This window comes from Oncorhynchus clarkii, chromosome 2 (assembly GCF_045791955.1).
Source record: "Oncorhynchus clarkii lewisi isolate Uvic-CL-2024 chromosome 2, UVic_Ocla_1.0, whole genome shotgun sequence".
In the NCBI taxonomy this organism is placed as follows: domain Eukaryota; kingdom Metazoa; phylum Chordata; class Actinopteri; order Salmoniformes; family Salmonidae; genus Oncorhynchus; species Oncorhynchus clarkii.
The window spans coordinates 87981441-87998265 of record NC_092148.1 but is presented as its reverse complement, the minus strand read 5'-3'; the positions used below and the strand labels follow the sequence as shown (position 1 = coordinate 87998265).

At 42.7% G+C, this 16825-nt stretch overlaps 1 protein-coding gene across 2 annotated transcripts in view; it reads right to left on the bottom strand.

Annotated features, from left to right (window-relative positions):
- Positions 1 to 16825, bottom strand: part of LOC139375841 (2-oxoadipate dehydrogenase complex component E1-like) — a 38391-nt gene that overhangs the window by 18747 nt on the left and 2819 nt on the right. For both annotated transcript variants that reach the window (XM_071117757.1, XM_071117767.1), the window contains exons 2-6: positions 8848 to 9000; positions 7141 to 7352; positions 6441 to 6635; positions 5914 to 6183; positions 804 to 975 (exon numbers count right to left, since the gene is read on the bottom strand). In XM_071117757.1, the coding sequence (XP_070973858.1) occupies positions 804 to 975; positions 5914 to 6183; positions 6441 to 6635; positions 7141 to 7352; positions 8848 to 9000 (1002 nt within the window). The remainder of the gene's footprint in view (positions 1 to 803; positions 976 to 5913; positions 6184 to 6440; positions 6636 to 7140; positions 7353 to 8847; positions 9001 to 16825) is intronic.

Here is a 16825-nt window from a genome sequence, read left to right as displayed (position 1 = left end):
AGGGCTGCAAAGATGGTTGTCCATCTGGAACGTTCTCCCATCTCCATTGAGGAACTCTAGAGCTCTGTCAGAGTGACCATTGGGTTCTTGGTCACCTCCCTGACCAAGGCCCTTCTCCCATGATTGCTCAGTTCGGCCGGGCAGCCAGCTCTAGGAAGAGTCTTGGTGGTTCCAAACTTCTTCCATTTAAGAGCGATGGAGGTCACTGTGTTCTTGGGTACCTTCAATACTGCAGAAATGTTTTGGTACCCTTCCCCAGATCTGTGCCTCAACACAGTCCTGTCTCGGAGCTCTACGGACAATTCCTTCGACCTCGTGGCTTGGTTTTTGCTCTGACATGCACTGACAACTGTGGGACCTTATATAGACAGGTGTGTGCCTTTCTAAATCATGTCCAATCAATTGAATTTTTGGACTCCAATCAAGTTGTAGAAAGATCTCAAGGATGATCAATGGAAACAGGACACACCTGAGAAAAATGTTGTCTCATAGCAAAGGGTCTGAATACTTATGCAAATAAGGTATTTCTGTTTTTTTTTATTCATTTGCAAAAAAATAAAAAATAAATTAAAAAAAATAATAATTGTTTTCACTGTCATTATGGGATATTGTGTGTAGATTGATGAGGAACAAAATGTATTTAATAGATTTTAGACAAAATGTGGGAAAGGGGGTTTGAATACTTTCCGAATGCGTGTGTGTTATATATATATATATATATATTATATATTATATATATAATTCCAATAGATATATTATTATTCCAATTAAGATTGATAGATAAAGTGATACAGTTTACATACCAACATCGCTACAGTACAAAGATGATCTCCCTCTCGCAGACGGAGTGGTATAGCCCACTTGGTTGTTTACAATGAGGTGGATGCTCCCACCGACTCTGAAGTGGGGGAGTAGTGAAATGGTGAATGTCTCCGGAACAATTCCTTGGCCAGAGAATGAGGCATCCCCATGGACCTAAGAAAATTAAGGAAAGGTTCCACAATGATCACCAGTTCTTTTCAGGCCTGAAAGTTGAAAAATAATTGACGTCAACGATGGACACAATAAACTGGACTTCAGTGTCATAATCCCTTTCTACTAGACCCCTTTAAATTACATATTGTACTAAAAGTGCTTTTCACAATTGTGCAAGGCAAATTCACTAGAGAGCAATGAAGTATCCTTTTCTACAGAAGTTTGACCGAGTTAAAGTGTTTCCAGTTCAAAGGGATAAGCAGGATTAATGAGTTAGCCAGCTGACTTTGATAAACAACCAGAAACAACTACTGATTCCTGGTTCATTAAGAAAGATAAACTTTGACAAGTGTTTTTGGTTGTCAAGTCAATTAGACCACACCCATTTCAAGCTTAAATTTCTCAAAAATATAAAATCCTGCTTTGTAGTATATTCCTCTAAGGCACATATGTCAGAGTCAAGGCCCGCGGGCCACATCCGGCCCGCAAGAAGGTTTTTTACGGCCCCTGGGATGATCTTGATTTATTATTAGAACCGGCCCGCAGCAAGCCGGCAGCCCGCAGATCTTTTACACGCACCAATACTACATTTCCCACAATGCAAAGGTGACGCACCGAGCAGTAGGCTGCTTCATTTCAATATTTATTGGCACAGCAGTCGTCAGCATCACAGTAAAATTAACTTTCAGATACCCATCAAAAATGGCAAAACGGAAGGTGGATACTGAGAACCGGGGGTTTCAAACAAGGTGGGAGTCGGAGTATATGTTCACGAAGGTAGCTGGAAAACCTGTGTGTCTTCTGTGTGGAGAAAGTGTGGCGGTACTGAAAGAGTATAATCTGAGACGACATTATGAAACGAAACACGCGGACAAAAACAAGAATATGGACATGGAACAAAGGCTACAAAAGGCAGAGGAATTAAAACGAGGCCTCAAATCTCGACAGGCTCTGTTCAAAAAAGCCAAATCACAAGGCCAGGCTGCTGTCAAGGCCAGTTTTATTTTGGCAGAAGAGATCGCTAAATCAGCCCGGCCATTTACGGAGGGGGATTTCATCAAAAACTGCATGATTAAAGTTTGTGACGAAGTTTGCCCAGAAAAAAGGCAACTCTTTTTAAATGTGAGTCTGAGCAGAAACACCATTGCCGAGAGAGTAGACCAGTTGTCCATCAATCTAAAAGAGCAGCTTGTGAAAAAGGGAAAAGATTTTATTGCATATTCCTTGGCTGTGGATGAGAGCACCGACATTTCTGACATTGCCCAGTTGTCAATTTTCATCCGCGGAGTGGACTCCAACCTAAGCGTGACAGAGGAGTTTTTGGCTTTACGTCCTATGCATGGCACAACTACGGGGCATGATTTGTATGAAGAGGTGTCAAGATGTGTAAATGAGATGGAGCTGCCTTGGGAAAAACTCGTGGGTTTGACAACCGACGGAGCACCTGCGATGTGTGGACACAGGAGCGGACTGGTGGCGAAGATACGGGAAAAGATGCAAGAGGAAAACGCGACAGGTGAGCTGACAGCTTATCATTGTATCATACACCAGGAAGCGTTGTGCGGTAAAGCCTTGAAAATGGAGCATGTAATGAGCATCATCACGCGCACAGTTAACTTTATCAGAGCCAAAGGTTTGAATCACCGCCAGTTCAAAGCATTTCTGACGGAGTTAGAAACGGAGCATGGTGATTTGCCTTATCACACAGAGGTGCGATGGCTAAGCCAGGGAAAGGTGCTTCAAAGATGTTTCGAGCTTCGTGAGGAGATTTGTCTGTTCTTGGACAGCAAAGGGAAAGACACAACACAACTCCGAGACGAAATGTTTCTGTGTGAAATGGCTTTTCTGTGTGACATTACGAGTCATCTGAATGCAATAAACTTGCAGCTGCAGGGTCGGGATCGTGTCATCTCTGATATGTACAGTACAGTGAAGGCATTTAAAACCAAACTGACTCTGTGGGAGACGCAGATGCGGAAAGAAAATTTGAGCCACTTTCCCAGCTGCCAGACCATGAAAGAGAAGCTCTCTACCAGTGCGTTCCCGAGCACACAGTTGGCTGATAAAATAGGTATGCTTGCCGCTGACTTTCGACGCCGATTTGCTGACTTTGAAGCACAAAAAAGCAGGTTGGAACTGCTCGGTAACCCATTTGCTGTTGACGTGGAAAGCTCACCACCAAACCTCCAAATGGAGTTGATTGACCTCCAATGCAATGATGCACTGAGGGCAAAATATGCGGCAGTGGGTGCTGCGGAGTTCGCCCGTTTCCTCCCCGGCACAATGCCCCAGCTGCGCATCCAGGCTGCTCAAACGTTGTCTATGTTTGGCAGCACATACCTGTGTGAACAACTGTTTTCTTTGATGAACCTGAACAAAACATCACACAGAAGTCGACTTACTGCTGAACACCTCCACTCAATTCTGAGGATTTCTTCAGCTCAGAGCCTTACCCCGAACATTGATGAACTTGTGGAAAAGATGGGACACCACCAAGTATCACCCTCAACCTCAAACAAGTGAACATTACTGTGCAATCACATATTTAGAGTTTTTACTCAGTTCAAGTTTAAAAGTTAAAATTTAATATTTGTTTTCACTGCATGTTACTTCTCCTTAAACAAAGTGTTGTTTTTGATTAATAGATTTTTGCACTTTATTTTTTTGTATTTCAATCCAATTATATTTTAAAAATATTTCAGTTGAGTGGATGATAGAAAATTGCTATTATTGTTTTTTCTTTGAAGTAAATTTAGCCCACTTTTGCTAAAATAGAAAATATAGTCTACTGATGGTGCCTTGAATACCGGTTTCTTTCATTTAATGTTCATGTTATGGGGATATTTATATAAAGGAAATTTGTCTTTTGTGTCTGTTGAAAATTAAAGATTACTGACAGAGCCATAAGAAAATATTGCTTTATTTATCTGATCATATTGTAATATATTTGTTAGGTTTTCAGTAGGTTCAATTAGGTTCACTAGACTATATGCGTCATTTAAAAAATTTTCAATGAACATTCGAACAGTCCGGCCCTCGTCTTGTAGCTGATTTTTTTATTTGGCCCTCCGTCCATTTGACTTTGACACCCCTGCTCTAAGGTGTCAAACTCATTTTTGCCCACCGAGGTCCAAAGGGCCACACTTCAAACTGGTTATAGTGGCTTCCCAGACAATACTCCACAGTTTATAGTGGCTTCCCAGACAATACTCCACAGGTTATAGTGGCTTCCCAGACAATACTCCACAGTTTATAGTGGCTTCCCAGACAATACTCCACAGGTTATATTGGCTTCCCAGACAATACTCCACAGGTTATAGTGGCTTCCCAGACAATACTCCACCAGTTATAGTGGCTTCCCAGACAATACTCCACAGGTTATAGTGGCTTCCCAGACAATACTCCACAGTTTATAGTGGCTTCCCAGACAATACTCCACAGTTTATAGTGGCTTCCCAGACAATACTCCACAGGTTATAGTGGCTTCCCAGACAATACTCCACAGTTTATAGTGGCTTCCCAGACAATACTCCACAGGTTATATTGGCTTCCCAGACAATACTCCACAGGTTAGTGGCTTCCCAGACAATACTCCACCAGTTATAGTGGCTTCCCAGACAATACTCCACAGGTTATAGTGGCTTCCCAGACAATACTCCACAGTTTATAGTGGCTTCCCAGACAATACTCCACAGGTTATAGTGGCTTCCCAGACAATACTCCACAGTTTATAGTGGCTTCCCAGACAATACTCCACAGGTTATATTGGCTTCCCAGACAATACTCCACAGGTTATAGTGGCTTCCCAGACAATACTCCACCAGTTATAGTGGCTTCCCAGACAATACTCCACAGGTTATAGTGGCTTCCCAGACAATACTCCACAGTTTATAGTGGCTTCCCAGACAATACTCCACAGTTTATAGTGGCTTCCCAGACAATACTCCACCAGTTATAGTGGCTTCCCAGACAATACTCCACAGGTTATAGTGGCTTCCCAGACAATACTCCACAGGTTATAGTGGCTTCCCAGACAATACTCCACAGTTTATAGTGGCTTCCCAGACAATACTCCACAGGTTATATTGGCTTCCCAGACAATACTCCACAGGTTAGTGGCTTCCCAGACAATACTCCACCAGTTATAGTGGCTTTCCAGACAATACTCCACAGGTTATAGTGGCTTCCCAGACAATACTCCACAGTTTATAGTGGCTTCCCAGACAATACTCCACAGTTTATAGTGGCTTCCCAGACAATACTCCACCAGTTATAGTGGCTTCCCAGACAATACTCCACAGTTTATAGTGGCTTCCCAGACAATACTCCACAGTTTATAGTGGCTTCCCAGACAATACTCCACAGTTTATAGTGGCTTCCCAGACAATACTCCACCAGTTATAGTGGCTTCCCAGACAATACTCCACAGTTTATAGTGGCTTCCCAGATAATACTCCACAGTTTATAGTGGCTTCCCAGACAATACTACACAGTTTATAGTGGCTTCCCAGACAATACTCCACAGTTTATAGTGGCTTCCCAGACAATACTCCACAGGTTATATTGGCTTCCCAGACAATACTCCACAGGTTATAGTGGCTTCCCAGACAATACTACACAGTTTATAGTGGCTTCCCAGACAATACTCCACAGTTTATAGTGGCTTCCCAGACAATACTCCACAGGTTATATTGGCTTCCCAGACAATACTCCACAGGTTATATTGGCTTCCCAGACAATACTCCACCAGTTATAGTGGCTTCCCAGACAATACTCCACAGTTTATAGTGGCTTCCCAGACAATACTCCACAGGTTATATTGTCCTCAGGCTAAACATTGTCTTTCTGGGGAGTAGTTTCCCTCCTGTTGAGCCATGTCTACGTATGTATATCAGCATATGTCTAAATAGGGCTATGACTATGGTCTCAGTACGATACCTGGAGACAGACAACTTTATCACCAGGCTGTGCGTTCTCGTCTGGGGAGTAGTCTCCCTCCTGTTTGAGCTGCTGGCGGGCACGGGTCTTCCCCTGGGTGACTGGGTTGATGGCCTCCAGGTGGGAGGGGTTGGGCAGCATGGTCACATGGAGGGGGTGGGCAGCACCAAAGTCCAGCTCTACAGAGGAGGTGAGGTGGGAGAGGACGTCGCCGATAGAGGGAGAGTCTGCTGGGAACTCACTGAGGCCACGCATTTTACGGAACATCAGCTGGAGGTGAAGGGGAGACAGGAGTCACACATCCCAAATAAATATCAATCAAATCAATCAATTAATCAATCAATATGTGAATAAATAAACGTTTAAAAGTCCCAGGAGTGAACCCTGAGGAAGACAATTGGTGCCAAAACATTTGTTCATTCATACGACTGGGAGTGTGAGACCATCTTTATTAGTTATCCCACAGGGTCATTCATGGTAGCCATTACAGCCATGACCTTCGATCTCGAAGATGTCTAAACCCTGACCTCTGGTGGGAACTGCAGAAGCCCCGTGAGGAGGTTAAGTCTCCCGCGGTGAGGCATCCCCATGACGATGTCCGTCACCCCGCTGTGGGCAGACAGACGGAACATCTCGTAGAACACTCCCATCATGCTCTCTGCTCCCTCACCACCATAACGCTTCACCGTGGAGAACTTGGAGGCCAGAAAGTGATCAAACTCCTGAGGTAACACAAGAAGAAACAGGTTGTTATTGTAAAAGAGAATGTGTTCTCAATGGCTTCTGGCGAAAATAAAGGCAAAATACATCAAGACATAAGTCAGCAAGATCTGTCTCAGTCTTTCTTGGAAATGGGACCAAAAGAAAAGTAACATTGATAAAAACAATACCACCTCATCCTCGCTAATAAAATAATCACTTTACTCTGATATTAGATAAGATACTAGTTTTCATTATTTAGGCAATTAAAGCTCATTAGCCTATAAATACAGTACGACAACGTTTCTCCATCTATCCATTCCTCCCTCCATCCATCCATCTACCTGTGACCCCAGCATTAGCTTGGCCAGTTCTCTCCTCTCCTCGGTGGAGGTCTCCTTCCTATCATCCATTAACCTTCCCTCCATCCATCTACCTGTGACTCCAGCATGAGCTTGGCCAACTTTATCCTCTCCTCGGTGGAGGTCTCCTTCCTATCATCCATTAACCTTCCCTCCATCCATCTACCTGTGACTCCAGCATGAGCTTGGCCAACTTTATCCTCTCCTCCGCAGTAAACATCTCTTTCTTCAGCTGCTCGAAGCGGTCTGCGAGCCACTCCCTTTCCTCCAGGCTGGTCAGCTGACTGGTCTCTATGGAAATGCGGCCACAGTAGGACTCCTCCAGGTAGCCAATCACCTCCTCCACCGACGCCTCCGCTTTACCAAAATGCCGCAGTCCTGGACGAAAAGGAGTTCATATATAAGAGTCTCCTCTTGAAGATTTGTATTTTTTAAATCAGGTGAACCCCGCCTGAGTAAGATCTGTTTGGTCGCAAACATGTTGCAGTATGCAGGACAGAACATGTAGGTGTATTGTTCATGTGAGGCAATAGTGTACAAGGAGGAGACGATTATGAATTCCTTATCTCCATGTAGGGTTACAGGTGATGGATATTATAGACACATTTGAGTTATTCAGGGTATTTTATAAAGCCCTTTTTACATCCCCAATTTTCAGAAAGTGATTTTACCCTCTGAATCATATCCACTAATTCATGTGTATTACCTGCATTTGAGTGGTCTATTATTTAGGAGTGATTATGTAAGTGATAACCAACGAGGGGCTATGTGTTCTCTGGAAAATAATGAACAACGTGGATGGTGTGCTTCTCGACGTGCTAGCTAGCGGAGTGGAACTAATCTTCTACGGAGTTGTATTCTTTTCCAAAGAACGCATTGAGTCCAGAGTTCATTATCCGTTTTTATACCATGGCTATAATTTAACAAATGTACCGCTAGAAATGTGTTCATTTGAAAATAGACATGTTCAAGATCCACTGAAGTACCTAGCAAGTTTACTAGATAGCTACAGTAGTTGCCTTAGTTAACTACACAAATAGACTTGATAGTTTAGCTAATCAATCCATCAGTCCTATCACAGATAGATCAATGACAGTTTAGTTATACAAATCTTTGGGTCCTAGCTTGCTATTATGAAAATCTAATTCAACAATGACAATAATGTTTTCAACTCAACTTTTGCTTTCAAAAGCAGCTCAAACATAGAACATGTAAGAATGAACTATAGCCATTGAATTATACTGTGCTGATGATATACCTTGTGCATTATAGGGAAATAAATGCACTCTAGAATGCCCTTCAAACCAATCAGAAATTAGTCATCAACAATGCCATGGTATAAACTGTAAAAACTGAGGTATGACATATTATTAGTGACTGTCACTGAAAATGCTTCATCCCAGGCGACACCATGCAGAGAGCCATGCAGAGAGCCATGCAGAGAGCCATGCAGAGAGCCATGCAGAGAGCCATGCAGAGAGCCATGCAGAGAGCCTGCGTTAAGTTGACGTGTTATTGTTAAATTGATGTGCTGCGAGCCATTTCCAGGCGCTTCCCATTGAATTGGTATGGTTGGTTTAGCGTTCAACTGTAACGGTTGGTTACACAACGGTTGGTTTAGCAATTAGAATGTTTGGTGATGGGTTTAACATTGACCTCTCCATAAGGCTTCCCTACTACCTACACTACAGTATAACTACCTAGTAGTATCTAGCTAGTAGCCTAGTAGTAGTAGGAAGATACTAGAAAACACTGCTATGCATCATCAATGTGAAGTGTATTTATTGATAGATTGATTTAAAATCAATGACGTGTTCTCCCTTTAGAAACGTATTTAACGGAGAAGTCAATAGACCACATAGACATAGCCTACCTGATGTGTTCAGGGGTCCTTGTACAGCTCCAGTCAACATGTTGATCTCTGGCACACTGTCCTCCACTGGGTCATTAGGCAGTAGAGGGTTAATTTTAGCAGCCTTGTGTCCATGTGCTCGGTAAGCCTCCACCAGGCGTGCTAGCCCATGGTCTGTGTAAACAGAGGGGGGTAAATCCATTTTGATTTGAATGAAACCTTCAATGCATATTTGCCCATTGTAGAAGTGTTCACAAAGTGACCATTTGGACCTGAATGCCAAAACATTCAAGAGATACAGCTGCTCAAAGTTGACCTATTTGGCATACTCCACCATTGCATGAGACATCCATGTCTTCAACACTGGAAAAGTTAAACAGCGATCTTTGTGGTACTAATTTTATATCTGTTGTTTTAAATGATTCTGTCAATCGTCCATAGGAAACCTATTGTAATCACAGAAATATAGACAATAGAACAGACATGACCATTTAAGTTGGCATTCAACAGTGGGTGGATGGACCAGCAATCATGTTTATGGTAGTAATTACAAGTTAACATTTCAATTTAAAAAGGTGTACCAGCTAAAGTGCAGTGGTCTGAAGGGATAGGTCCATTCTATTCATTCTATTTCTATGACTGAAATGACGACCCATCCTGTATTCAAGAGCATGTTGTGTCTCAACCGATGACAGGCACAACACAAAAACCTCAGATGATGTAGGGCAGGGGTGGGCAAACTGTTTGGCTCGCGGGCCACATCGGGATTTCGAAATTCAACGGAGGGGCCGCATTTTTTTGGGGGGGATCAATTGTTTGTTAAAATCTATTTGGCCTCCCGAGTAGTGCAGCGGTCTAAGGCACTGCATCGCAGTGCTTGAGGTGTTACTACAGACCCGGGTTCGATCCCAAGCTGTGTCACAGCTGGCAGGTACAGTCGCCCACATGGCTCCATGTGAACTACAATTCCAACGCTGTGTTTTAACGTCTATAATCGTCGCTTTCATAATGGTTTTCAAAACATATGCCGATATCAGCAAGAAAAAAATATTTCACATTTTTAAAAAATATACTCACTCTAGCAGTTTTGTAAAGATCCACAAGCTGTGTACGTGCCCATTTGACAAACTACACTTGTTTAAATCAAAAGGGATACTGTCAAAAAAGTGATTTAATTCATATGGATTTACCCAGGGACAAAGACTGTCCCAAAACAACAGCCTTTTTTATGTAGGATATTTATGAGGATATCCATAGTCTATGTGAGGGGGGGGGGGGGGGGTAGGAGGATATACATGGTCTATGTGAGGGGGGGGGGGGGGTAGGAGGATATACATAGTCTATGTGAGGGGGGGGGGGGGGGGGTAGGAGGATATACATAGTCTATGTGAGGGGGGGGGTAGGAGGATATCCTATCCATAGTCTATGTGAGGGGGGGGGGGGGGGGTAGGAGGATATCCATAGTCTATGTGAGGGGGGGGGGGGGGGGGGTAGGAGGATATCCATAGTCTATGTGAGGGGGGGGGGGGGGGGGGGGGGGAGGAGGATATCCATAGTCTATGTGAGGGGGGGGGGGGGGGGGGGGGTAGGAGGATATACATAGTCTATGTGAGGGGGGGGGGGGGGGTAGGAGGATATCCATAGTCTATGTGAGGGGGGGGGGGTAGGAGGATATCCATAGTCTATGACAAGCATTAGACACATTTCCAGTTAAATGCTAATTAAAGCAAGTAGTAAAAGTGTAGTTGTGATACGTAGTGACGACAATGACTACAACAACTGAACAACAACACTTCATCTGTTCTGCAATAACAATAGGTGAATGAATACAGCGCCATGAAAAAGTATTTGCCCCCTTTCTGATTTTTCCATATTTTTTTTAGACTGAATTTGAACAGATCTTCAACCAAAATCTAATAAATATGATAAAGTGAACCTGAGTTTACATTTTTTTTAAAAGTATATACTTATTTTATTAACAAAAGTTATGCAACACCCATTTCCCCTTGTGTGCAAAAAGTAATTGCCTCCTTACACTCAATAACTGGTTGTGCCACCTTTAGCTGAAATGACTGCAACCAAACACTTCCTGTAGTTGTTGATCAGTCTCTCACATTGCGGTGGAGGAATTGTAGCCTGCTCTTGCATCCAGAACTGCTTTAACTCAGCAACATTTGTGGGTTTTCAACCATAAATGTATGAGGTAGGAAATACTTGTCTTAGGGGGGTTTCAAGCACGAACTGCTCATTTTAAGTCCTGCTACAACATCTCAATTGGGATTAGGTCTGGACTTTGACTAGGCCATTCAAAACTTAAAATGTGTTGCTTTTTAGCCATTTTCATAATTGTGTGTTTTGGGTCATTGTCTTGCTGCATGACCCAGCTGCACTTCAGCTTCAGCACACAGACGGATGGCCTGACATTCTCCTGTAGAATTCTCTGATACAGAGCAGAATTCATGGTTCCTTCTATTAAGGAAAGTCGTCCAGGTCATGAAGCCGCAAAGCACCTCCAAACCATCACAGTACCACCACCATCCTTGACCGTTGGTATGAGGTTCTTACTGTGGAATGCAGGGTTTGGTTTTCACCAGGCATAAATGGGACCCATGTCATCCAAAATGTTTACTCAAGTTTGCCAAAAAGCACCTGGATGATCATCAAGACTCTTGGAAGAATGTTCTATGGACAGATGATTCAAAAAGTGTAACTTTTTGAACGACATGGGTCCCATTATGCCTGGCGAAAACCAAACACTTGGTTGAAATCTCTTTTTTTGGTGGAAGAAAGCGGGTTAGGGTCTTGTGGCTCACTGTATCCAGTCAACATGCTAGGCTCGGACCTATTCTGTTTGAGATTCAGGGGACTAGGCATCAGGGGGCTTCATGCAGGCCGAGCTCTTCCCGAGTCCAACCCCTTCCCCTTTTTCCACATTTTGTTACGTTACAGCCTTATTCTAAAATGGATTAAATACGTTTTTTTCCCCCTCGTCAATCTACACACAATACCCCATAATGATAAAGCAAAAACAGGTTTTTAGAAATGTTTAGAAATGTATTAAAAAGAAATAAACCAATTTACATAAGTATTGCCCAGCATTGTCCGGGTTAGGGGAAACACCTGTCTATATAAGGTCCCACAGTTGACAGTGCATGTCAGAGCAAAAACCAAGCCATGAGGTCGAAGGAATTGTTCGTAGCATTCCGAGACAGGATTGTGTCAAGGCACAAATTTCTGCAGCATTGAAGGTCCCCAAGAACATACTGGGCTCCATCATTCTTAAATGGAAGAAGTTTGAAACCACCAAGACTCTTCTTAGAGCTGACCCACCGACCAAACTGAGCAATCGGGGGCGAAGGGCCTTGGTCAGGGAGGTGACCAAAAACCTGATGGTCACTCTGACAGAGCTCTAGAGTTCCTCTGTGGAGATGGGAGAACCTTCCAGAATGACAACCATCTCTGCAGCACTCCACCAATCAGGACTTCATGGTAGAGTGGCCAGACAGAAGCCACTCTTGAGTAAAAGGCACATGACAGCCCACTTGGAGTTTGGCAGAGGTTACCTAAAGGACTCTCAGACCATGAGAAACAAGATTCTCTGGTCTGATGAAACCAAGATTGAACTCTTTGGCCTGAATGCCAAGGGTCACGTCTGGAGGAAACCTGGCACCATCCCTAAGGTGAAGCATTGTGGTGGCAGCATCATGCTGTTGGGATGTTTTTCAGCGTCAGGGACTGGGATACTTGTCAGGATCGAGGGAACGATGAACAGAGAGGGAAAGATGAAGTACAGAGAGATCCTTGATGAAAACATTCTCCAGGGTGCTCAGGACCTCAGACGGAGTCAAAGGTTCACCTTCCAGCAGGACAACGACCCTAAGCACACAGCCAAGACAACGCAGGAGTGGCTTCGGGCAAAGTCTCTGAATGTCCTTGAGTGGCCCAGCCAGAGCCCCAATTTGAAACCGATCAAACATCTCTGAAGAAACCTGAAAATAGCTGTGCAGAGACCGTCCCCATCCAACCTGACAGAGCTTGAGAGGATCTGCAGAGAAGAATGGGAGAATCTCCAAATACAGGTGTGCCAAGCTTGTAGCTTCAAAGCCAAGAAGAGGCTGTAATAGCTGCCAAAGGTGCTTCAACAAAGTACTGAGTAAAGGGTCTGAATACTTATGTTAATGGTATATTCAGTTTTGTTTTTTTACAAAACTTGCAAGAATTAGAGGCTGACCGATTATGATTTTTCAACGTCGATGCCGATACTGATTATTGGAGGACCAAAGAAAGCCGATACAGATTAAAATCGGCCGATTTGTTTTATTTATTTGTAATAATGACAATTACAACAATACTGGATGAACACTTATTTTAACTTAATATAATACATCAATAAAAATCTATTTAGCCTCAAATAAATAATGAAACATGTTCAATTTGGTTTAAATAATGCAAAAACAAAGTGTTGGAGAAGAAAGTAAAAGTGCAATATGTGCCATGTAAAAAAGCTAACGTTTAAGTTCCTTGCTCAGAACATGAGAACATATTTATTTATTTCACCTTAATTTAACCAGGTAGGCAAGTTGAGAACAAGTTCTCATTTACAAATGCGACCTGGCAATATGAAAGCTGGTGGTTCCTTTTAACATGAGACGTCAATATTCCAAGGTAAGAGGTTTTAGGTTGTAGTTAATAGAGTATTTATTGGACTATTTCTCTCTATACCATTTTGTATTCCATATACCTTTGACTATTGGATGTTCTTATTAGCACTTTAGTATTGCCAGTGTAACAGTATAGCTTCCGTCCCTCTCCTCGCTCCTACCTGGGCTCGAACCAGGAAGACATCGACAACAGCCACCCTCGAAGCAGCGTTACCCATGCAGAACAAGGGGAACAACTACTCCAAGTCTCAGAGCGAGTGACGTTTGAAACGCTATTAGCGTGCACCCTGCTAACTAGCTAGCCATTTCTCTTCGGTTACACCAGCCTAATCTCGGGAGTTGATAGGCTTGAAGTCATAAACAGCGCAATGCTTGAAGCACAACAAAGATCTGCTAGCAAAACGCACGAAAGTGCTGTTTGAATGAATGCTTACGAGCCTGCTGGTGCCTACCATCGCTCAGTCAGACTGCTCTATCAAATATCAAATCATAGACTTAATTATAACATAATAACACACAGAAATACGAGCCTTTGGTCATTAATATGGTCAAATCCGGAAACTATAATTTCGAAAACAAAACATTTATTATTATTTTATATACCCTGACTCTGCGTGCAATGAACGCAAGAGAAGTGACACAATTTCAGCTGGTTAATATTGCCTGCTATCCTGCATTTCTTTTAGCTAAATATGCAGGTTTAAAAATGTATACTTCTGGGTATTGATTTTAAGAAAGGCATTGATGTTTATAGTTAGGTACACGTTGGAGCAACGAGTCCTTTTTCCGCGAATGCGCACCGCATCGATTATATGCAACGCAGGACACGCTAGATAAACTAGTAATATCATCAACCATGTGTAGTTAACTAGTGATTATGATTGATTGATTGTTTTTTATAAGATAAGTTTAATGCTAGCTAGCAACTTACCTTGGCTTCTTACTGCATTCGCGTAACAGGCAGGCTCCTTGTGGAGTGCAATGTAATCAGGTGGTTAGAGCATTGGACTAGTTAACTGTAAGGTTGCAAGATTGGCTCCCCCGAGCTGACAAGGTAAAAATCTGTTGTTCTGCCCCTGAACAAGGCAGTTAACCCACCGTTCCTAGGCCGTCATTGAAAATAAGAATGTGTTCTTTAACTGACTTGCCTGGTTAAATAAAGGTGTCATTTGTTTTGGATTATTATTATTATTTTTTTTTTAAATCGGCCAAATCGGTGTCCAAAAATACCGATTTCCGATTGTTATGAAAACTTGAAATAGGCCCTAATTAAAATCGGCCATTCGGATTAATCGGTCGACCTCTAGTCAAAATGTATACTAATCTGTTTTTGTTTTGTCATTATGGGGTATTGTGTGTTCCAATGTGGAAGTGTTTCTTGATTCATCAGAGATCCTTGTATTTTTGTGTATTTTGTAGTTGACAATACATTTAGCCTATCCCTGTTCCCCCTCAACCTAACGTTACACCCCTCAACTGCCTTTGTCAATTCTTGATTCTCTGTTTTTGCAGGAATCTTCTAGGTTGGATGGAAGAAGGAACCAAGGGCAGGACTACAGAAGTTATCCAGCCTGCTGACTAATAAATGTAAATAGGTGATGTTTTGCTGTCTATCTTGCTCTCCATGTCTCGGTATGTCTGCCTAACTGGCAGATGTCTGAGGTGCAACAGTCAATGTAATTGCTAGGCTAAGTCTAACTTGGTGAAGTTCTTAGGTAATGGTTAACTACGATTCATCTGTCTTTACAGTTCCTGAAATATGTCAATGATCTGATGCATGGCCTATCAGCGGTGCTTGGCCAGAGGATCTCAGTTACCAGTGAGCTATTCTGCCACATCCCAGGAAAAGGAGAGAGCAGAACCATCCCTGCTTAATGTCATAGTCATTCACAGTAAGTTGTGTATGCAAAATGTTGTTGTTTCTTCTGTTTGATACTCTGATCTTCAATGTGTATTAATTCCTACTAACCAGTTTTGTAAGAGCTAGGTTTGCACTAGCTATGCTGATGATCAGTGTTTTTTCCCTTGCAACAGGTCTCACAGACTGGATTCCCCAAGAGACATGTCATTCAGCTCCCCATTGCCTGATCTTACCACCCTTTTATTCTAAGAGTGTATTCTAGAACCTAAAAGGGTTCATCAGATGTCCCCATAGGAAAACCCTTTGAATAACCCTTTTTGTTTCCAGGTAGAACTCTTTTGGGTTCCATGTAGAATCTCTAGAATGTAGAACCCGCAGAGGGTTCTATTTGAAACCAAAAAGGGTTCTACCTGGAACCAAAAAGGGTTCTCCTATGGGGACAGCCAGTTTAAGTAGTTTAAGTAGATCCAATTGAAATAGCACTGATCTAATAATATACGTTTGTAAAGCAAATAAACTCCTGTTTTAACTCGCCTTTCTTTAACGTGCGAAACCCTTGTGTCCTGATTCAACAGACACCTCCCTTGGTGAGTCATGCTCTTTTTTTGTCTCTTTATGTCCTCTTTAGATTATGGAGTGGTGCGTTTGTCCGAGACAATGTCCTCAGGATTATGGAGTAGTGTGTTTGTCTGGGACAGTGTCCTCAGGATTATGGAGTGGTGTGTTTGTCCGGGACAATGTCCTCAGGATTATGGAGTGGTGCGTTTGTCCGAGACAATGTCCTCAGGATTATGTAGTGGTGTGTTTGTCCGGGACAATGTCCTCAGGATTATGGAGTAGTGTGTTTGTCCGGGACAGTGTCCTCAGGATTATGGAGTTGTGTGTTTGTCCGGGACAATGTCCTCAGGATTATGGAGTGGAGTGTTTGTCCGGGACAATGTCCTCAGGATTATGGAGTTGTGTGTTTGTCCGGGACAATGTCCTCAGGATTATGGAGTGGTGCGTTTGTCCGAGACAATGTCCTCAGGATTATGGAGTAGTGTGTTTGTCTGGGACAGTGTCCTCAGGATTATGGAGTGGTGCGTTTGTCCGAGACAATGTCCTCAGGATTATGGAGTGGTGCGTTTGTCCGAGACAATGTCCTCAGGATTATGGAGTTGTGTGTTTGTCTGAGACAATGTCCTCAGGATTATGTAGTGGAGTGTTTGTCCGGGACAATGTCCTCAGGATTATGGAGTGGAGTGTTTGTCCGGGACAATGTCCTCAGGATTATGGAGTGGAGTGTTTCTAAAAATCTGTTTGACTATTACAACATTTATTAGAAGTTTAAGCAAAACTTTAACATTTAGAGATGAGTTTTAAAAAAAGTCAATATCAAACTACTGTCTAATTTTGATATCCTCTTTTTTTTTTTTTATGTTTCAGACTGATGACCAATGAATTATGTCCCACTTGAAGTGTGTGAAGGAACAGAAGA